At 40.6% G+C, this 22,678-nt stretch overlaps 1 protein-coding gene across 2 annotated transcripts in view; it reads right to left on the reverse strand.

The window, feature by feature from the left end:
* Positions 1–22,678, reverse strand: part of LOC143996469 (intraflagellar transport protein 70A) — an 88,747-nt gene that overhangs the window by 46,794 nt on the left and 19,275 nt on the right. For both annotated transcript variants that reach the window (XM_077491528.1, XM_077491527.1), the window contains exons 3-9: positions 21,519–21,728; positions 21,160–21,216; positions 18,193–18,328; positions 15,015–15,119; positions 7,883–8,011; positions 6,577–6,626; positions 2,089–2,241 (exon numbers count right to left, since the gene is read on the reverse strand). In XM_077491528.1, the coding sequence (XP_077347654.1) occupies positions 2,089–2,241; positions 6,577–6,626; positions 7,883–8,011; positions 15,015–15,119; positions 18,193–18,328; positions 21,160–21,216; positions 21,519–21,728 (840 nt within the window). The remainder of the gene's footprint in view (positions 1–2,088; positions 2,242–6,576; positions 6,627–7,882; positions 8,012–15,014; positions 15,120–18,192; positions 18,329–21,159; positions 21,217–21,518; positions 21,729–22,678) is intronic.

Raw genomic sequence — 22,678 nt, forward strand, 5'->3', positions numbered from 1 at the left:
AAAATTACTACTTATAAGTACAAGTACGCAGTCATCTATAAACATTCCAATTTCATTGTAAACCCATAAGTGGTAAATAACATTAGTAGGTGACTCTCTGAATCTTTGTTAAAAATGTTTAATTAAAATGAATGAAAATGAGGCATTTGGTACTTCAGGTTTGAGTGCTATCACATTGGCAGCTTACTCACTGTGCAGTGAGCACACTCACCACAAAAAGCCTTGTCACCCATATACGTAAAGCTGCGGCATGTGGGAGTTAAAGCCCACCCTTGTTGCAGCCGCACATATACATTACGTGGGCAGTAAGAGTTGAAAGTGGCTGTAAACCTAATTCATGAAATCTGACTTGGGCACATAAATCTGTAGTGTTTTCTTATCTCTCTCCAAAGACCTAAGTCTTGTGTCTTTCTGCTGCTCCGTTCCTCGGTTATCAGCATGATAAATTCTGACAAGTTCCCCGACACAGATAGAGATAAAAGCAGCTGGAAATTTGTGTCAGGGAGCTTAGAGACAGATAAGCAGAGAGCTTGTCTATTCACAGCACAGCTCTGCAAGTATCTTTGTCCCTCTGCCTATGTAGAAGGGGGAGGGGATGTGCCTTTCCTCCAATCAGCTCTCGCACAGTGTTTGCCCAGACTCCCCTCCCACTGTTGAAACAGTAAGAACATTTTCTAACACAATGTGCACTTTCTAAAGAGTCTAGAAAGATGAAGACTGCAGATATATATGTAAAACTCATGTACGGAGATTTGTTTCATCTCTGTGTATCATCTGAGGCTATTCACTTCACCAGTATATGTGAGGGTTTACATCCACTTTAAGCCAAAAGATACTATTGGTAAATTAGGTTTTGTTACTCATTGCTCTATAAAAGAAACAGTACCTGAATCTATTATCTTTCAAATAGTTATGTCCAGCTCTTTGTATAGGGAATCAAACTTGCACCATAATGTTTTAAAAAAATAAAAAAAATAAAAAAATTAGGATAAAAATAAAATTTTAAACCTACATAAGTTCAGGTTATACCTGCTTCATATCTTAGGCTCCATTCACACCTTGGAAATTTGAATCGTGTCGCTACGATTCTGTACATGATTCCAGAATCGTGGCAAAATGTGGAAAGCATTTGCAATGCCATTACTTGGTAATAGCGCCCCAATCGCGTTGCGATAAATCACGCTGCAATCCTAGCAAAATTGCACCGCTGTCACCCAAAAAGAAGCTCCTGCTCCTTTTTGGGCAATGAGCTCTGCACATTGCGATTTTGCTGCAATTTTTATCACTTTTTTTTTAAAATCAATTTTATTAAACACCAACCGTGGCAAAATTTCACCGTGATTGGAGTGTCTTTAACAAGTAATGGCATTGCAAATGCCTCCCGCATTTTGCCGCGATTCTGGAATAGTGGGCAGAATCGCCGGCGATTCCACCCACAGTTCAAATTGGCCAGTTGTGAATGGAGCCTTACAGTTTCTATGTAATTAGAGGTTTATTTTCCAAACTAAGCTGATAGCTAATCACCAGCACGGATTTTGAATGCGTCAGCTGTGCCTCAGTCTACTCATATTTATATGGTGAGGTCTACATTAGTAGCAGACAGGTGTTATCTTGAACATATATACATATACATGAGAGATATAGATATATATATATATATATATATATATATATATATATATATATATATATATATATATATATATATATATATATATATATATATATGGACATTATAAAAAAAGTGAATACCTAATGAAAAAAAAAGTAGTAGTAATCAGGATGCACAGCCTTTCCACAGTAAAGCAATACAGTTACATCAACCAATCAAATAAGCAGCAAAGGTTAAATATATCAATGGTTTATCAAAATTAAAGAGGAAGTAAACCCTGCAAAGGTAAAGCATAATGGACTACTATGCATCACATAGTAGTCCATTATGTGTCACTTACCTGACACAGGAGCCAGCGAAGCCTTAATCTTTTACCTGTAGGTCAAAGTGGTTTGTAAGGGTTTACAACCACGTTAAAGAAAAATGCAAAGCAACCCCCATATTAATATGGTTGTAATTTCAGCACCTCACATTACCTCATATTTGCAGTATAATAGTAAGAGATTGCCAAATGTTTCAGGAGGAAAGAGGTTTTGCTGCAACAAAAATTGCAGTTTTTCGAAGCCATCAGTAGGCTTAGTATCCATATTCATCAGTGCCTGATTATGAAGAGTGACCGGGTCCAGTTCCTGAAAAAGAAACAATGCTTTACTACTACACACAGGTTTTGGAGCAGATAAGCCTTTTACAGATACAGAAAATCAACTTTTACACCAAAGATTTACAATGTATCGACAAGAGTAAAATCAGAGCTTTAAAATGAGGCCTTTTGAGTAAGGCCCCTTTCAGAAGGGGGACCAATCAGGTCTGCCTGTCAGCTTTTTATTTTTTTATTTTTAGGACGACCTGCTCAGAACATCCATTGCCCTCTATGAAGCGGCAGGTGTCAACGGACTTTTGTTCGTTGACACCCGTCGACATCTGATCCAATCCTATCCGCTAAAAACAGACAGATGGGGGAGATCCGTTCCCCATCCTCCTGGCGGATCAGATGACCATTGGATGTAAACGGATAGGTGGTCTGTTTCCATCCAACCATCCATAGAGAAGAGCAAGCTGTGTCCATGTCTGCTCTGCTCTGCATCAGCGGAGTGGACACCAACCTGTCTTTTGCCTGCTCAGTGGGGATCAGCGGAGAGCTGTGCAGGCAGATCCGCTGGCGGACTCTGCCAGTGTGAAAAGGGGCTAAGTGTGATCCAAAGGTATACAGAATTTCACAAGATAGAGCACAATTCTTTTTTTTTTTTTTTTAAGTATATGTAAATCCTCACTTTGTAAAACAACTCACTCAGTTTAAAGAAATGAAAGGAAAAACATTTGTGTATAGAAATATATATAAAAAAAAAAACAAACAAAAAAAAAAACACACACACATTATAATTTTCACATACCCCCTGTTGCCTCTGTTCTCAGCTGCATAAGGAACTCAGCCAGTTAGGGGTGGAAAAACAGCAGCTCTATTGTCTTAACAGTAATTGCCTGTGCAGGGGTTGGGGGTGGGACTTTTCAACACAAGTTTGATTATTGGAGGAGAGCAGTGAGTTCCCAGCACAGCTAGAGAACTGACCATGCTGTGCTCTCATGCATAGTGTGGTCAGTTTTTAATAGAAAAACAGAGGAACTGGCAGGAACACCAGTGGTTTCACACAAAGGAAGCAATACAAACAGAAAAGGATACCTTTTCAATCAAGTAAATGGTACAGCAGGCACATAATCGGGAATAAGAAATGGGTTTACATACTCTCAATGTACAATTTGAGGCTACCAAGTCTTAAAAATTTAAATCCAGTCAAATAACTAAATACATAATTAAAATGTATATTTACGAACTGTTTTGTGAGTGACATTATTTGTATGTAATTCAGTTTAGCCCCTCTTGAGATTCACTCATCCCCTCCCAGACACCACCTCACTTTTCCCAACTGAATTTAAATCAATACAGCTTTGTTAAGGACTCATTTTAGACTGCAAGAGGGTGCTGAAGGAGAAGCAGCACACAAAAAAGGACATCACTTTGCTCTCCCCTCCTTCCAGAGGAGTCCAATATAAAAAATAAATTGATCTATATAAAAATTCATTTAAAGGACAACTGTATTTTCATATTAGACTCTTCTGATCCACACCCCCTAGTAATATAGTCTGCACTAACATTGCCCACCGCACATTTTGCTGCAATGTTTTCTTCTACTTGGGCAGAAGACTTGCATGGGGCAGTTGTGGGCACCTGGTCAGCCCTATACAAGTCTATGAGGGCACAGCCTGCAATCTCTTATACTGTCCATGTTTTCAAGCATACTTGTCTCATGGAATTCATATTGACTTTCCATTTATATATATAAAAAAAATGTGCTTCTAAAAATTGCAATATTAGAAAAATTACTATTAAAAAAGATGCTTCTAAAAACTGCAATATTAACAATATACCAATCACACTAAGATCCCCATGAAAGTCCAAAAGCAATGTCAAATTTAGTATAGAAATCACATTGTGCCAGCATCTTAAAAGTTTACAACATTTTCATACCATGGGCAGGAGATCTCTGGCATCTTCTGCACAATGACAATTCTTTAAGGCATCTTTAGAGTAATTACTTACTTACTGGGGTGAGATATGTTCTATATACAATGTTAATTGTATGTGAGCAAAATGAACATTTTAAGAGCCGTTCATCTCACTGTTCTTGGTGTATTTTTTCTATTTCGCCTTGTTGGTACTATGCTATTTTCAACAGAAAATTACAAGAGATCTGATATTTTATGTTTACAAACCATAGTATTCAACAGGGGAAAATTTCAGCTACGTTTTACCAGTTCAAAAAATTCCTAACCAGATAGTGGTAGGATTAGTAATTCTTGTCCTGTTGCAAAGTTGTTTTATTTTCCCGCAGGTCTTACACATACAAGAAGATATAGTGGAAGCCTAAATTAATATCTTTTAGGGCTCCCAAAAGGGCAAATTAATGTGAGGCATATGAGTCAGGTCAGTGTCTGAGGACTTCTGGTCACTTCCTGGTTAGAGTCCCTTTGGAGCTCCCCCATAGTGGCTGGCAGCCATCTATCTCCCTGTCCTTGCTGGATGTTTGACTGGAGATCAGCACACTACATTTTCTCTCAGCTTGATAACTATCCATTACTACCTGGGATTACTGCTTGGCACCATGTATGGTTTATTTGCTAACTTCAATAAAACTTGACATCTTTCTTGGGCATTATTGTTTTATGTGGAACTTTCTTTAGCCCAAGACTGTGTGGACATCCTTTGAGCCCAGCTATTACATTTCCTATATACAACAGTTTTCTGTTTTTTTTATTTATATATATATATATATATATATATATATATATATATATATATATATATATATATATATATATATATATATATATATATTTTTTTTTACACTGTTTAGTGTTCTTTCTTGCCATTTATATGTTCCTCTAACCTAGTGGCCACTTTCAAGGCTGCCCGAAGCTACCCATGCACCTGGCTTTGTACTTGGCTGCAGTTATTGTCCAGAGGAATATGAGGGCTATTCTAATTTCATCCTAGCATGTTTTTCAAACCCTCTAAAATCCCTTTAAAATTATTTATAAGCTTGTTAAGTTAGTAAATGTATTGCGTGGTATCCATTAGGGTTGCACCAATATGATACTAATATCAGTGCCGATACCGAGCATTTGTACGAGTACTTGTACGAGTGCAAATGCTCCAATGCTTGACCCAATACCTGAACAGTCAGGGACGATCGGTGCGGCGGAGGAGGGAGTTACAATCACTGATCTCCCTGTGTGGCTTTCAGTAAAGCAGCTGACAACCGCTTCTCCTCCACTCCCTCCTGCGGCTGTCAGATGCTTTATTGAAAGCCACACAGGGAGATCAGTAATTGTAACTCCCTCCCGCACCACACTGATCGTCCCTGACTTTCCAGGTATCGGGTCAATGTGATTGTAACTCCCTCCACCGATTGTCCCCCTCTGTGTCCTCCGCTTGCTCCCCCCGTGTTCTCCTCCCTTTGATCCTCTGTGTCCTCCTCTGGTCCCCCTCCATGTCCTCCTCCGTGTGCTCCTTTGGTGCCCCCTCCTCTCTCCATTCATAACTGAGCATGTTTATGATGCTTCAGTTTATAATTGGAGAGCAGCGGCTGTCTCCTGTTCATTCATCTTCAGTGCAGCTGAGGCTGCAGAGAAAGGGACTGGGGAACCTGTGTCCTCAGTCCCTTTTCCCTAACTCAAAGGGGAGATATCAGGGGTCTGTTTAGACCCCTGACATCTCACCGAAGCCCCCCCACCCCCCCCCCACAGGGTAGATTAAAAACAAAAATAAAAAAAGGAAACAATGTAATAAATAAATATTTAAAATTAAAATTGTAAAAATAATATGAAATCAAAAAAAACACTGACCCCCAAAAAAGAAAAGCATTCTAAAAGAATATATATATATATGTATATATATATATATATATATATATATATATATACACACACACACACACACATATATATATATATATATATATATATATAAATTTTAAAAAATAATAAAAAAAATAAAATAAAAATAGAAAACACTGACACAGTCCACACCTCATCAGTACCACCTATCAGTGCTGCATATTAGTGCCACTGTCACATGACATTTAAAAAAAAGTATCGGTAAAAGGCGAGTTCTTGAAAAAAGTATTGGTACTTGTACTCTGTCTTATAAAATTGGTATCGGTGCAACCCTAGTATCCATACTGGGGCGAAAGACATATAATAACCGAATTATAATAATAAACTTAACTCTCCCAACTAATGCAATTAGTAGCTTACATCATAAGAGGTATATAGGTGTCTATATTCATAGGCATGTTTATACGAAAGTACAAAAAACTTAATCTAAGAGATATTTAATACAGAGAGAAGTGTATGTCGGGAGGCTTGTGGGGACTTCTATTGATCTTTGGTCAACATGATAACTGTACCTCTTCAGATCGTGGCGGCATATCTGTTAGCGCTTCCTGTGCCGCGTCATCTAGGGAACAATTCAATGAAAATTTTTTATTTCTACGCAAATTATGATACACAACAGAAAAACTGTTTTATAAATATAATATGAGAATGAATGATAATGTACTGTCCCTATTTACTACAGTAAAAATTATTCCATCAACTATGACTAAAATGCTTACATTATATATACTAAATAATTAATTTGCTATAAGGCTGCTTAGTTTAGCAAGCATTCCTGTGTCATGCTTTCACTCTTTTCAGCAAAAAAATAAATATTTTATAATTTATGTTTAACATCTGAAAGTTCAAGGGCCAAAGCCTGCAAACTGAAAAGCACTGTGTTATAGTATAGATCTAGTTAAACTTACATGCAACAGGATCACATCTGACCTTATATACAAAGTGAACGTCAAAATTGAACAGGGTGATTTGAGCAGATGTTTTGCTCTGCACACACAAAATTCTTGAAGTTCAGAAAACGAAACCACACTTTTCCAGTACCATTGGGAAACGTTCCAGGTACGAAGGAAAAAGGTTCCCGTTCACCCTTAGTTGATTGTTCAAGTTTTGAGTCAACGTGCTGACTGCCATGATCTCTGGCTAGAGATCGGTTCAGCCTTGAAGTATGTCAATGTTCAAGTTGTTGGGTATCAACCCTGGGAACCCCTAGACGTGGAAGAGCAGGCCAGGAGAAGGTAACTGGTAAGCCCAATAAGTCAAAGCCGCCCTGCGGGTTTGTGGCCGCTACACTGGATTATCATTATCAAAAATAGGTATTGTTTGTATTGCTTTTACAACGCTGATGTAATAAAATAAAAAAAGGGTATGCTGTGACCATAGAACTCATTTAATGTACAGTTGTATTTACATCTCAGGGCTGTTCAAGCTGCTAATTCTCCAGTGGTGTAAAGAACCCTATCAATTGCCCTTTGAACAAAAAGTGCCATGGTGTCTTCTGGACATCTTTTTATAAATTTTTTTATAAAGGTGCCATGAAACTTACTTATGTATTTAATAAAATGTTATTATTATATACCTACTGCAAGCAGATATATTCTTTATATTCTGTCCACAGTAATATGGCTAACAGGTCTGGCTACTGCACAGACAACTCTGCTGACCGCAAAATTTAGAGGTGGAAGTCTCTCAACATATACAGAGCATTGGTGGTGTAACCACAATGTTTATGGAGTGTGGCTAATGGTGTCTGTGGTTTATTTTGTGCTTAAAACGATAATCAATAAACACTAGTCTTTCATCAAAATTTACTGGACTTACTATTTTTTAACTGGTATTCAATGCCAGCTTTGAGGTTAAAGGCTTCAATTAACGCAGTTTCATGCAGCACCAGGGTGTTTCCAACACTGCGCACATCAATGCCTTCTGTTGTCATGCCAACCCCGAGCTCTGGAGGGAAATACAAAGAACTACATTTCTAGATGCACAATAGAAAAAAAATGATAAATGAAAAAGACAACAATAAAGCTGAACATTTCCATTGGAGATTTAGCACATAAAAAAAAAGAAAAGAAAAAGGAAGGGGTAGAGAAGGCATGTGTAAACATTATGATCATTATACAAGAAGGATACAAAAGATGACTTGCCTTCAATCTGGAGCAAAAACATACCACTCCACCAATATACAATACAATGTATGTGGACATACCGAGAAGCAAAACACATTGCATTTTGAATCAAGAGAGGAAAATACTCTGACTCCACCCAAACAGAACTGCTGGAAAGCATTTCCCAAATACAATGATCAGTGTTGTGGGCTAGAGCTGGCAGCGCTGCTCATTCGGGAAATACACAACAGGATGATTATTCCTATCGATCAACTTCCAACTCCTCACCCAGCCCCCCGAGTGGTTAGCAGGTAAAAGCAGCCTCAGCTCGATTAATTCAGACCACAACTCCAACCCAAGTTATGGTCTAGATGAATCGAGCTGAGGCTTCTTTACCTGCTAACCACTCGGGCCGGGTGAGGTGTGCGGCAGCCAGGCTATCCCTGCCTCTTTCTGCAGTACACTTTGGATTTGGATGGACCTTCCTTCAGCCTGCACCCTCACTAGTCTACGCATCCAACTCGTTGGACCTTGAGGAGAGGAGAGGAAGGGAGGGAGAGGAGAGGAAGGGAGGGAGGGGGGGAGAGAGAGAGAGAGAGAGAGAGAGAGAGAGAGAGAGAGAGAGAGAACATACATACAGTGCTTTGCGAAAGTATTCGCCCCCCTTGAACTTTTAAACCTTTTGCCACATTTCAGGCTTCAAACATAAACATATAACATTTTTATTTTTTGTGAAGAATCACCAACAAGTGGGACACAATTGTGAAATGGAACGAAATCTATTGGATTTTTGAAACTTTTTTAACTAATAAAAAAATGAAAAGTGGGGCGTGCAAAATTATTCGGCCCCCTTGTGTTAATACTTTGTAGAGCCACCTTTTGCTGCGATTACAGCTGCAAGTCGCTTGGGGTATGTCTCTATCAGTTTTGCACATCGAGAGACTGAAATTCTTGCCCATTCTTCCTTGCAAAACAGCTCGAGCTCAGTGAGGTTGGATGGAGAGCGTTTGTGAACAGCAGTTTTCAGCTCTTTCCACAGATTCTCGATTGGATTCAGGTCTGGACTTTGCCATTCTAACAGCTGGATACGTTTATTTGTGAACCATTCCTTTGTAGATTTTGCTGTATGTTTGGGATCATTGTCTTGTTGGAAGATAAATCTCCGTCCCAGTTTCAGATCTTTTGCAGACTCCAACAGGTTTTCATCCAGAATGGTCCTGTATTTGGCTGCATCCATCTTCCCCTCAATTTTAACCATCTTCCCTGTCCCTGCTGAAGAAAAGCAGGCCCAAACCATGATGCTGCCACCACCATGTTTGACAGTGGGGATGGTGTGTTGAGGGTGATGAGCTGTGTTGCTTTTACGCCAAACATATCGTTTTGCATTGTGGGCAAAAAGTTGGATTTTGGTTTCATCTGACCAGAGCACCTTCTTCCACATGTTTGGTGTGTCTCCCAGGTGGCTTGTAGCAAACTTTAGACGAGACTTTTTATGGATATCTTTGAGAAATGGCTTTCTTCTTGCCACTCTTCCATAAAGGCCAGATTTGTGCAGTGTACGACTGATTGTTGTCCTATGGACAGACTCTCCCACCTCAGCTGTAGTTCTCTGCAGTTCATCCAGAGTGATCATGGGCCTCTTGGCTGCATCTCTGATCAGTCTTCTCCTTGTCTGAGCTGAAAGTTTAGAGGGACGGCCAGGTCTTGGTAGATTTGCAGTGGTCTGATAATCCTTCCATTTCAAAATGATCGCTTGCACAGTGCTCCTTGGGATGTTTAAAGCTTGGGAAATCTTTTTGTATCCAAATCCGGCTTTAAACTTCTCCACAACAGTATTACGGACCTGCCTGGTGTGTTCCTTGGTCTTCATGATGCTCTCTGCGCTTTCAACAGAACCCTGAGACTATCACAGAGCAGGTGCATTTATACAGAGACTTGACTACACACAGGTGGATTCTATTTATCACCATCAGTCATTTAGGACAACATTGGATTATTCAGAGATCCTCGCTGAACTTCTGGAGTGAGTTTGCTGCACTGAAAGTAAAGGGGCCGAATAATTTTGCACGCACCACTTTTCAGTTTTTTATTTGCTAAAAAAGTTTAAAATATCCAATAGATTTCGTTCCACTTCACAATTGTGTCCCACTTGTTGGTGATTCTTCACAAAAAATTACAATTTTATATCTTTATATTTGAAGCCTGAAATGTGGCAAAAGGTTGAAAAGTTCAAGGGGGCCGAATACTTTTGCAAGGCACTGTGTATTATTTATATATATATATATATATATATATATATATATATATATATTCTCTCTTTCTCTATATATATATATATATATATATATATATATATATATATATATATATATTTTAAAATACTCTTTTCCCTCTTTTTTATAAGTGATCACATTCCCTCTGTTCTCAGCTGCATAAGAGGGGAAGGAGAAGCAGCAGTACACTGAGCTTGCCAGTGAATGGTTGTGCAGCGGGGGCATGTCAGGACAAGTCTGATCACTGGTGGAGAGTAGAGCACACCGAGTTCCCAGCATAGCTAAAGAACTGACCACACGGTGTTCACCTGCTTAGTGTGGTCAGTTTATAATAGGAAAGCAAGGGGACTAGCAGGAACACCAGGGATTTCACATAAACAAAGCAATACAAAGAGAACTGGATACTTTCTCATACAACTACATGGTACAGCAGGCACATATCAGGTACCGTATATACTCGAGTATAGGCCGACCCGAATATAAGCCGAGGCCCCCAATTTACCCCCAAAAAACTGGAAAACTTATTGACTCGTGTATAAGCCGAGGGAGACATGGCTGTCCATCCCTGTGTGTCCGTCCATCCCTGTGTGTGTGTCCGTCCATCCATCCCTGTGTGTGTGTCCATCCATCCATCCATCCATCCATCCCTGTGTGTCCGTCCATCCATCCCTGTGTGTGTATCCATCCATCCCTGTGTGTGTGTGTGTGTGTGTGTGTGTGTGTGTGTATTCATCCATCCATCCATCCCTGCGTGTGTGTGTGTGTGTATCCATCCATCCATCCATCCATCCCTGTGTGTGTGTGTGTGTGTGTGTGTGTGTGTGTGTGTGTGTGTGTCCGTGCAGCCTTGTGTGTGTGTCCAGCCTACCTGTGTCCCAAGCCTCCGTCCCGAGCCGCCGTCGTCCCGAGCCTCCTCTGTCCCGTGCCTCCTCTGTCCCGTGCCTCCTCTGTCCCGTGCCTCCTCTGTCCCGTGCCTCCTCTGTCCCGTGCCTCCTCCGTCCCGTGCCTCCTCCGTCCCGTGTCGTGCCGATGGATCGCCGCTCTTCTCGGCGGCCATTCTACGATTCAAAAGCTGCGCCTCCGTCCTCCGCCTGTGATAGGCGGAACACTCAATTTCCCAGCAGCCTGTGTTCCGCCTATCACGGACATCCTCTCATACTCGTCTGTAGTATGAGAATGAACGGATGTCCGTGATAGGCGGAACACTGACTGCTGGGAAATTCAGTGTTCCGCCTATCACAGGCGGAGGCGGAGAAGGAGGCGCGGCTTTTGAATTTTAATGTCCGCCGTCTGTCTGCTCGATACGCTGATCGAGCAGTCAGACAGCGGTGACTCGAGTATAAGCCGAGGGGGCACTTTCAGCCTCAAAAAAGAGGCTGAAAATCTCGGCTTATACTCGAGTATATACGGTATATGAAGCTTTGGGGTAACAAACGCTTTATAGTTTACCAAGAAATTATGATAGGGGCCTTCACTGGAGATGAATGCAGCATTCTTATGCACTGACTTTGATGTTATTATAAACTTAATAAAAATAGATTTTATCTTCAGTGGAGGTGCTATACATTTTTTTTTAATGTACCTTGTATCATGGCGCACTGATCACAGTGGAGGGAACAAACACATTTTGGATGAGCTGGATTGACTTGTTCTAGTATTCCACAATTATTTCTGTCTAAACATTTGCTGGAAAGGGTGTTCCCTTACTATTGTTCTTGCAGAATTTTGAGAATTTTTTTTTACTAGTCTTTCAGAGCATTTAGCTTTTTTTCTGCCAAAAAACTGCTCTCAAAAATGCAGAACATGATGTTTTTTTTATCTGCCTCTAAATGCTGAGCTTAAAATATGCCTCTAAATGACTTAATGTGCATGGACATATAGGATAACATTAGTTCCTTCTACAGACAAAACGCTAAACTCCTTTAGGAGCAGCATTTTTTTAAGCCAGTGTGCATGGACTCGTAGAAGGAAGGGAAACAGAAAGCTCTCATTAGTAAGCACAGTTAGAACATTGGAGTCTACATATTGAGATTCTTCAGTTAAAGAAATTTAGATAAGACAGTTCTTTAAAATGGATAGCTGAATTTCATATTTAATATATACTGTATTTATCGGTGTATAACATGCATTTTTTTCCCCCTGAAAATCAGGTGTAAATCGTGTGTGCATGTTATACGCCGATCCCTACTACTCGGAGTGGAAGGAGGGGACGAGAGCCACTAGATGACACAGAGCTGCGATCTCCTGTGTATTAGGCGCTGTCACACACAGTCTCACCCCCCTGGCCCGGCATTGGACCACTGCTCTGTCCATCATATGAGCCAGGACTGTGAGTGACTAAGCACCAGATACATAGGAGATTGTGGATCTGTGTCATCCAGCACTAGTGTGACTGCAATCATCTGCAAAGGTGAGTCTGCAGATGTATACTAAACAGGCTGCAATTATGGGCATGTTAGAGGCTGCAATAATGGGCACGTTAGAAGCTGCAGATGGGATCTAAACAGGCTGCAATAATTGGCATATTAGAGGCTGCAGATGGGCATAGATCAGGTTGCATTGATGGGCACTGGTGAGGCTTCAGAGCACTGACCCTTATTTCAAAATGTAAGGTTTTTTTTCTGAAACTTCCCTCCTAAAGTTAAGGTACGTGTTAATAGCCGATAAATACTGTACTAAGCTTTAACTTTAAACCGCTGCCTTACCTGAATTTCTTTATTTAGAAATGTTTTCATATTAACACTGGCATAGACAAGCAGCTTAAGGGTTTGTAATGCATAAAAATCACAGAGATAAGATAAGAACATCTTATACAGGTGGTTTAGCAATAATTATGTGGAATATGAGAAAGTTATGTACAGTACATTAATTAAGTTTGACAGGGTCAAACAAAGGTCTGCTTGTGCCCTCATTAAAACTGTTAAAATACATTTTAACACTGATATGTGTGTGTATTAAAAAAAAAATATATATTTTTTTTTATGTAAATAATACAGTACTTTTGCACATAGAAGTGTATAGTGAGAAACGTTAAGACATAACACATTTAGTGGGGTTATTGAAAGTTAAATTCTCCTGAAGTCTTAAATCTGTCTTATCAGGACAAGGAGGGTTTGATTTAACACAGTTGGGTGCCATAATGTCTCTATACAGGTGTTTTAAATTTGACAAAATGAGTTATAAATCACTTTAATGAACATATAGGAATTCTGGGAATGAATACGTTTGTGTGGTTGTAGAACAGGTGTCAGATTTATGGTAAAATTGACATAAATCTTAGCGACCAATCATATCTAGGTGAGATGGCTAAGATAAGGCTCGTAAAAGGGTATATCAATTCAAGTTCTACAATTGTTAGACAGACAAGTCAGATAAGAGCTCATAAGGCTGAACTCTATGTATGCTGCCCTATCGCACGAGTCATAGAGGTAAGAACCAGTGGGCAATTATCTGTTCAGATAGGCGTCTATCAGGTTGACTGTTTGTCTATGCAGCCCTATTGCACGGGTGACAGGTAGTCAGAACCAATAGGCAAATATCTGTCCTTTTGTTGTAACTTGTCTCCTTGTACGAGTAAAATAAAGAAAAACTTCTTAACTTGATCCAGAGTATGGTCTCAGGTGAATTTTGCTCACACCCTGTAGGGGCTGCTGAATGTTGTCGTACTTCTGTCACCCTGCCCAACCAGGCGCACACTTTTCAAGCATCCAGGGACGTAAAAGCAGTCCTTGCACTTTTTTTTTGTATGTTATTGGAGGGGAATTTAACTTGGATGGGGATAGGAAACTTATGAGATGCCCAGGTAACTGACAATCAAAATTGTCAGACTGGGGAGCTCCCTCATACGCCTCGACAGCCTAACACTCCATCTCCATCTTCCACCCGATATAACTCCTCCCCCGCTGGACTGACCCTGGGTATTTAAGGGGGCCTGCCCCCTGCCAATCCAGATTGAGGATTGGTCAGGGCTCCGCAGAACACCGCAGGCAGCTCCACCTCTCCTCTCCACCTCTCTTTCCAAAAAACACCAGAACATTCTGGAAAGAAGTAGGAGGCCCGGGTGATGCTGCGAGTCACCCAGCACTACCCCGAGTCACTTCCAGCCCAGCCTGGAAATTTTACCTACTCAAAGCACAAAAAACAAACTGTACTATTCACTAGAGGGTGCTACATGTGGAATGCCACAAAGAACTTATTCCCTACACATGGAGTAGTTTTTCAAACAAATCTGTATAACGTAAGAAATCTGTATAAAGTAAGATTTCAGGAATCCTCATCACTGTTTGCAGCCTTTCAGTTATTGTGATCTACTGGCCATGAGTAGAAAATGATGTAATCTCTAATTACACTGCGACTGATCATTTGTTAATAGGAGACAGACACTCCTACATGAGGACGTTATTAATGTTTCTGTATCGACAGAACACAAGCATGTAAATCAGGTGCAATGACATTTGCTAAAATCTTAGCAATGGATGTAATGTACCTGGGGATTATTTTTTAAATAAATAAAAATAAAAAACAGTCTGGAACATCTATTACTTTTAATTATACAAAAGTTAGTAAATTTACCTGGGTGCTCTCTGATGCCATGTTCTATTATATCTGCAATGTGCTTTAAAGCTGGTGCATATTGTTTCATACTATAGTAACACAAAGCAATGTTGTAAGACAAATCTGTCCAAATAGGAAAAAAAAACAAAAAGAGAAATTTAATTAAACAATAGATCAGTCACCGTTCTTCAATTGCCTAACACATTCTAAATCAACTGCTGCAAAACCACAATACAAGAATATTGAAAACAAGGTAAAATGGATTTGGGCTCCAGATGCAGAAGTAAGTTAAAGTGATTGTAAAGTCTTTTTTTTTTTTTTTTAAACAAACATGTTATACTTACCTGCTCTGTGCAGTGGTTTTGCAAAGGGCAGCCCAGATCCTGCTCTCCTTGGGTTCCTCTTCGGCTCTCCTGGCCCCTCCCTCCTGGTGAGTGCCCCCACAGCAAGCAGCTTGCTATGGGGGCACCTGAGCCGAGTCACAACTTCCTGTGTCCATTCAGACATAGAGCTGCCATTTGGCCTCACCCCCTCTCTCCCGTAACTAACTTGGATAGACAGCTGCGGGAGCCATTGGCACTGCTGCTGTGTCTCAGCCATACAGGAGGGGGGAGACCCAGATGGCCGAGGGACCTGTGGACATCGCTGGAGATGGGGCTCAAGTAAGTAATTAGGAGGTGCTGGGGGGGCTCCTACACAAAAAAAAAAAAAACTATCACATAAGCGATTTAAGAGAGGAGCTTTTGGGCAGATAAAACAGTTGATGTCAGACTGATTCCATAAAAAAGTTACTTTTTTGTGGCCATAAGGGCCAAAGTGTATGTATATCCAAAACTTTTGCTTTGCATAGAGTGGAATAGGTGTGCAGCCTCCCCAAATGCTATTGCAGTTTGTTCCCCTATTGGGTCCATTCACCTTCTCGGTCTGTCCTGCTGATCATTCTCACCGTAAAAAGAAAGTGATGGGAAATCCCCAAATTTTACAATTGTCAAACAGAAGAGGAGATGAGGGGCAATCTACATAACAAGGCACCACAAAAAATAAGTCAGGGTTTTCAACAACCCCCTATGCTATAAAAAACAAAAAAGCTAAAAGTTTTGGTAAGAAATCACTTTAAAGTGATACAAAACTTAAAAAAGCATTGCTTGCATTAAGGTAAAAAACGTTTTCAGTTTCCCTGTGCCCCCCTTACTTGTGTGAAGGGGAAGAGAGGGGAAGAGGGGGGAAGAGATCAGCGCTGAGTGTGGCTTCATCTATTCTTCCCTCTCTCCCTCTTCACACAGCATTCAAGTAGCAGCAGGAGAAATTGCCTCTTGCTGCTGTCAATCAAATGCAGTAAAGTGGAAGTGGGGGGCGGGCCTAAGTCTTGCCATGTAAGCCTATAAAGTGTGGCTCCATAGACACATAGGTTAGGAGTGAACACACACCATGTGTCCCCATAGCTAACAGCTTGCTATGGGGACACACAAAGAAAAGGAGGAGCCAAGATCGCCGCTGGGGATTCAAGAACAGGAGGATCTGGCTGCTCTAAGCAATACCACTTCACAGAGCAGGTGAGTATAACATGTTTGTTCTTTTAATTTGAAGAAAAATGAAGACTTTAGTAACACTTTTTTTTTTAAAAGGTGTTTATTTTAAAATATTTTTGAACATACATACAGCATATAAGGCAAACAGTACACAAGTCAAAGAGTCTCCCTCCAGAGGTGAATACAGAGGCATCAATAAAGACGCCTCGTTGGAGTAAACCAAACTGCTACCATTATATGCAAAAACACAGAAAAACCCCAACAAAACAAAGATACAACAACAGACATACCAACATTCGCACACACACACCCATCACACTCACACCTGTCACCGTCCCCCTATGCAGTATCATTTCAACATAAATAGCTGCCACATAAGGTCATACAGTAGCAGATTACCACCTCGTTTGGTCCCCCCCCCCCCCCATACCCGGGACTACCATCCACAAAGCCCGAACCTCCGGCCCTACCCCCACAGCCCCCCCAGGGGGTCCTGCGAGGATAGGACCGTCCCCCAAAATGAACCAGAGACATCCAACCATGGCTGCCACACCTTATGAAACTTTTTCAAGCAAGCTCTGTGTTTATACACTATTTTAAAGACTTTAGTAACACTTTAATGTGCACAGGCACACAGACAGAAGCAAGTCAAAAGCAGCATGCTTTTAGGTTGGTGAAATGTTTCAGATGTATTTTAAAGTAGTTGTAAACTTCAGACATGAACAAAGCATAAACCTCTATACTTGTCTCAGTTAAGCTCTCCATACCCCTTTTTCTGAACAATCAGAAAAGCTTTAAAAATGTAGCACTTTGAACGGATTTAGAGAAGAGTTGGCCGCAGATAAACAAGTACAACTTATGTAGGAGAATTGGTTTCACCTCTGTGTATCACCCGAGGCAAGTTACTTCACTGGGTGTGAGGGTTTACAACCACTTTAATGGATTTAGCATGCTTTCACATTGACTACTGACTTCAGGAGTCTCCCACTGGCACCTACCACTCCTCCTTCCTCCAGGTGCTCCCGTACATGTGTGCTTGCAAGCCAGGCTGTGTACATCCATAGACACACATATAGCCGCTAAGCCACGCTCCACTTTTTCCTTACAGGAGTTTGACTGACAGTGTCTCCTGTGAAACCAAGAAGTGAGTGGAGCGGTCGCTGAAGCCTGGTAGGTGTTTAGGGATTGGGGGGAGGGCAGAGGGACAAGTAGTGGGGAGCTTTTTTCCCCAATAATGCATAGAATAAAAAAAACTCTGAGTTTAGGACCACGTTAAGTCCCGGAAGTTGCGAGGTGGGGTCTCCATGGATTGGACTTGTTTTTACTGCACATCCCACAGATGCTCATTTAGATTGAGATCTAGAAAACTTGGAGGCCAAGACAATGCCTCATAAGCAAACATCCATAACCTTAACAAGCACATTTATTAAGACGATGAAAAGAAAGTGATGATGTGTACTATTTCAGGAGCCATGGCAACAAATCAATTTTACTTCAGTAAGTATTAAGCTGAAAGCGATTTTTCATTCTTCTGTTGTGATGCTGTATTATGTATTAATAAATAGCTCCATCAATATTTATTTGCCAATTACATCACCTGCTCCTTAAATGCTGTCCCTACTAGTAAAAACATGTTTTTAAAGTCAAATCATTTCTTCTTACCGTACCTTGTTTATATCCTACAACTTGCATGGCGGTGAGGAATTTTTTGCAAGCCTCGTCATATTGTCCTTCTTTGTAGAGCAGGCAGCCCAAATTTATCTCGCTATCTGGATCATCAGAAGGCATCTGTTCTACTAAGCTCTGAAAGGAACCCAAAAACTTAAAATGTAGGCTTCGAAAAGGAAAAACAGAACTGCCTGATGTAAACCTTTTGTTTTTTTTAAATACCCAAACACTTGATATTAACCACTCGCTTACTGGGCATTTATGCCCCCTTCCTGTCCAGGCTAATTTTCAGCATTCAGCGCTGTCACACTTTGACTGACAATTGCGCGGTCATGAAACACTGTACCCAAATTACATTTTTATCATTTTTTGAGACAATAGAGCTTTCATTTGCTGGTATTATATACACTTGTACTATATTATATATAGTATACTTATACACTTTTTAGCAGAGACCCTAGAGAACAAAAAGCGGTTGTTGCAATTTTTTAGGTCACATGGGATTTATGAAAAAAACGCAATTTATAACCCAATTTTTTGGAAAAATATAAAAGATGATATAACGAGTAGATACTCAACATGTCACGTTTTAAAAAAAATTGCGTACACTAAACTATGGTACTTAAAAATCTCCATAGGCGATGCTTTAAATTGTTTTTACAGGTTACCAGTTTAGAGTTACAGAGGAGGTCTAGCGCTAGAATTGTTGCTCTCGCTATAATGCTTGTGGCTATAATTTACACGTGTGGTGTGAACACCGTTTACATTTGCGGGCTCGAGCTACGTATTCGTTTTCTTTTGCATGCAAGCACGAGGGGACAGTAGCGCTTTAAAAAAATATATATATTTTTTTACTTATTTTATTTTTACACTGTCTCTTTCATTTTTTTTGTTCACTTTTATTCCTTTCACAAGAAATGTAAACATCCGTTGTGATAGAAATAAGGCATAAAGGCATGACATCTTTATGGAGAGATTTGGGGTCTACACCCCAGGTATCTCCTCTATCGTTAAACGCATTAGATAAAAAAAAAAAACAACAAACACACACTACACACTGCTTGTAAAAGCAATCCAGCGGCTAATCAGCATCTCTTAATACATTTTTTGTCCATTGCCTTTTTTTAATACTACACTGAGAGCAATACTCTTGCTCCCTCTCCTCTTTCTTATCATTTTATATCCATTGGGGTATTCTTAAAAAGCCACAATTCCATTTATGTCTCCACTGAACATATGGATATGCTGTGTTTTATCCATGTGCATGTGTGAGTGCAACACTTACCATCCATTTTTTTAATGGATTTTCTTAATACTACTACGCTTAGACAGTGGTACTCTCTCTCCCCCTTCCTGTTGTCCGTTTTTACAGGTGGACTTGGAGTGCTCTGATGAGAAAAGCTGCAGGGTCTGCATCCCTGTAGATGTGATTCATCCCTGTACATGTGATGTATCTTTCCAGAAATTAAATTTTTGTTGCAGAGGATGCCTAACACTTGACTTGCATCTTGTGCAGAGTTCCTCACACAAGCAGGTAGTGACATTTCTGGGGGCATTCTGTACACCAACTGTGTATGGAACACCTCCAGGAGCCATATTGCATCAACTTTATAGAATGTAAAAGAACGATTTTTATTAACAATAAATTACAATATGACTTGTGTATAAATTTGTATGTTGCTATATTATTTATTTATTTTACTCGCTATATTTTTTTCCTTGAAAGTAGAGGTACCCTTTATACAGTTTATTTGAAACTTGTATTAGGTCATATCATGGTAACTAGACCGCTGAAACTTATTTCAGACTTGTTACGATACTAAAAACAGGTCCACTCACATCAGATCCATAAGAGACCCTTTTGGGGCCCCATACAACAGACCACTGCCTTTCATTTTGCCTCGTTTCTTCAGTCTATATCCAATAGACATGTGTTAACGCCCAGCCCCATGTCTTTTGAGAACTTACTAAAGCAACTCCCCTCCAGAGCACTCCATTTCCCAATTATATTCTATCCTGTAAGCTTTCTCAAATCCCAACCTCCCTACATTACATCCCCCTATTAAAAGCATCTGGAAATCTATTTTACCTATTTACTTTAGAGTGACAAGAACAAGAGCCCAAACAATCCAAACAATTACTCATTTATCTATGATGTCTGGAGATAAAATCTGCCAAATAAAAAATCTGCCTCTTTTCAACCTTTTCCTCATTCCTCACCATTGGCAATTTCCTTGGACCCCACTTCAGATGAAAGGGCATTGCAATTGGATTTTGTCATAGTTCTAGAACATCTTTTGACAGCAGAATGGCTGGGCCAACACACAGTCACGTGGGCGTCTAGACAGTATTCTGTTACTCTCAAGTATTTTAAAACATGGTGTCCTTAAAATTTAATTCCTCCATGTACTGATCATGATGGACTGGGGGCAGGGGAGACTACCTTCCTTCATTCCTGAGAATTCTATCTGCCCCATCAGTCTCCCTATCACCCACCTCAATCTCCCACTCAAACGTTCCTCTTGCTCTCTCTGACCCTAATTACTCACCCCTCTTTCTGTATAGCTTTCCACACTTCCTCTCCTTTTTCAGGAGTATCCTACTACAGACACTAGATGATCCCTTGAGGAGATAAACTGGCAAACCACTAAGGATTTTTGTGCTGGTGGAAGATATGGAGAACCCATACCATACTACTATTAAACAGCTGAAATTATTCCACTTTGTAAATCTGCTAATGACTGAACTACCTGCACTTGAATATATGTGCCTGCGTATACTATACTCTACAGCGTTCACCAATATGTGACTGTTGAGAATGCCTCGATTGTCTTTCTTGTACTGTCTTCAAATATAAACCTAATAGACCAAGATTGAGAAAAAACAACTATCACAAAAGGAGTTTTGAGTGTTTATCTATATAAAAATGTAATAAAATAGAGTTAAAAAAATGAAAAAAAGTTTACCTTAGCTGCCGACAGCTCCTCTTCCCCATATTTAATGCAAGCTTGTAGTTTCAACACCTAAGAAAAACAAGAAAAGCCATCAAGCATGCTTGTTTATATACGCAAACACTATCGGCATTGCATGCCATTCAGGATTGCAAATGGCTAGCAACAAAAGAACTACAGGCTTGGGACACTGTACTAGCCTTACCAACCTTATACTCTACATTCCTAAAACAAACGTGACTACCGAACACATGACAATAAAACTGTATATTTATGATAATTATTTAATATCTGCCTATTGCACATCATCTACACTTTTGCTTTTTGTTTTTGATCTAATAGGAAAGACGTTGAGATACATCCTTCATCATTACCTTGCTTTGGTAGGCAGGGTTATCCAACAGAAATGTGGCTCTCATTGCCTCTGGATACATGCATGCCTTGTACAAAGACTGAGCATAATACAGTTTATACTCATCCACTTCAGGGTTGATTTGCATAAGCTGTTCATAGCAGTCAGCAGCATTCACAAAGTCTTGCATCTGAAAATAACAGTAACCCAAGAGAGACAGACCAGCCCTAGACTAGGGGGAAAAAAAAGGAGAGATTATAATTTGGGACATAATATTACAGTGCTAGTCCAGGGTAAAGTAGGTTATTTTAAGACAACAAGGCACAATTTGGTAATGTAATAATTAGGTTTAATTGACAGCCCGTCCCTTTGCTGCTGATTTTATTTTTTAGCTATTCTGTTTCTGTTGTACTTACCTCCTATGCACAGTTAGTTTTGACCAGAGCAGCCCCAATCCTCCTCTTCTTGGGTGCCTCTTTGCTGCTCATGGCCCCTCCCTCCTTTGAGTGCCCACTCAGCCAGCAGCTTGCTACAGGTTGTCTCCCAAGCCGAGTCAGAGCTCTGTGTATCCATTCAGACACAAAGCCCCGACCTGGCCCCGTCCCCGCACTCCCCTGATTGGCTGACTGACAGCTGTAGGAGCTAATAGCGCCGCTGCTCTGTCTCAGCCAATTAGAACGAGTGTATTGGATAACTGATGGAATCGCGGACATTGCTGGGGAGAGAAAGAGTTCAGGTAGGTAATTGGGGGTGCTGGGGAGGCTGCTACACACAGAAGGTTTATCATCTTAATGAATAGAATGCATTACAATAAAAAACCTTCTGCCTCCCTTTACAACTCCTTTAAAGTGTATCAGACCCTTATCTGAGCATGCAGCCTGGCGGCTTGGGAAAAAGGGGGGGGGGGAAGCGAGTGCCCCACCCCCCCTCCTTGACCATACCAGGCCACATGCCCTCAACCTGGGGGGGGGGGGTGGTTTGGGGGTTCTGCTCCACCCTAAAGCCCCTTGTCCCTATGTTGTTGGGTAAAGGGCCTCTTCCCAACAACCCTGGTTTGTGGTTGCTTGGGTATGCGGCTCATTGGAATCTGGAAGCCCCCAGATCCCCCCCCCCCCCATGTGAATGAGTATGGGGTGGAAGTGTCGTGTTATACAAAACAAGAGACCATTTTTGACAATCCTT

This window comes from Lithobates pipiens, unplaced genomic scaffold (genome assembly GCF_037356315.1).
Source record: "Lithobates pipiens isolate NorthernLeopardFrog02 unplaced genomic scaffold, aLitPip1_a1.2 Scaffold_19, whole genome shotgun sequence".
Classification (NCBI taxonomy): Eukaryota; Metazoa; Chordata; class Amphibia; order Anura; family Ranidae; genus Lithobates; species Lithobates pipiens.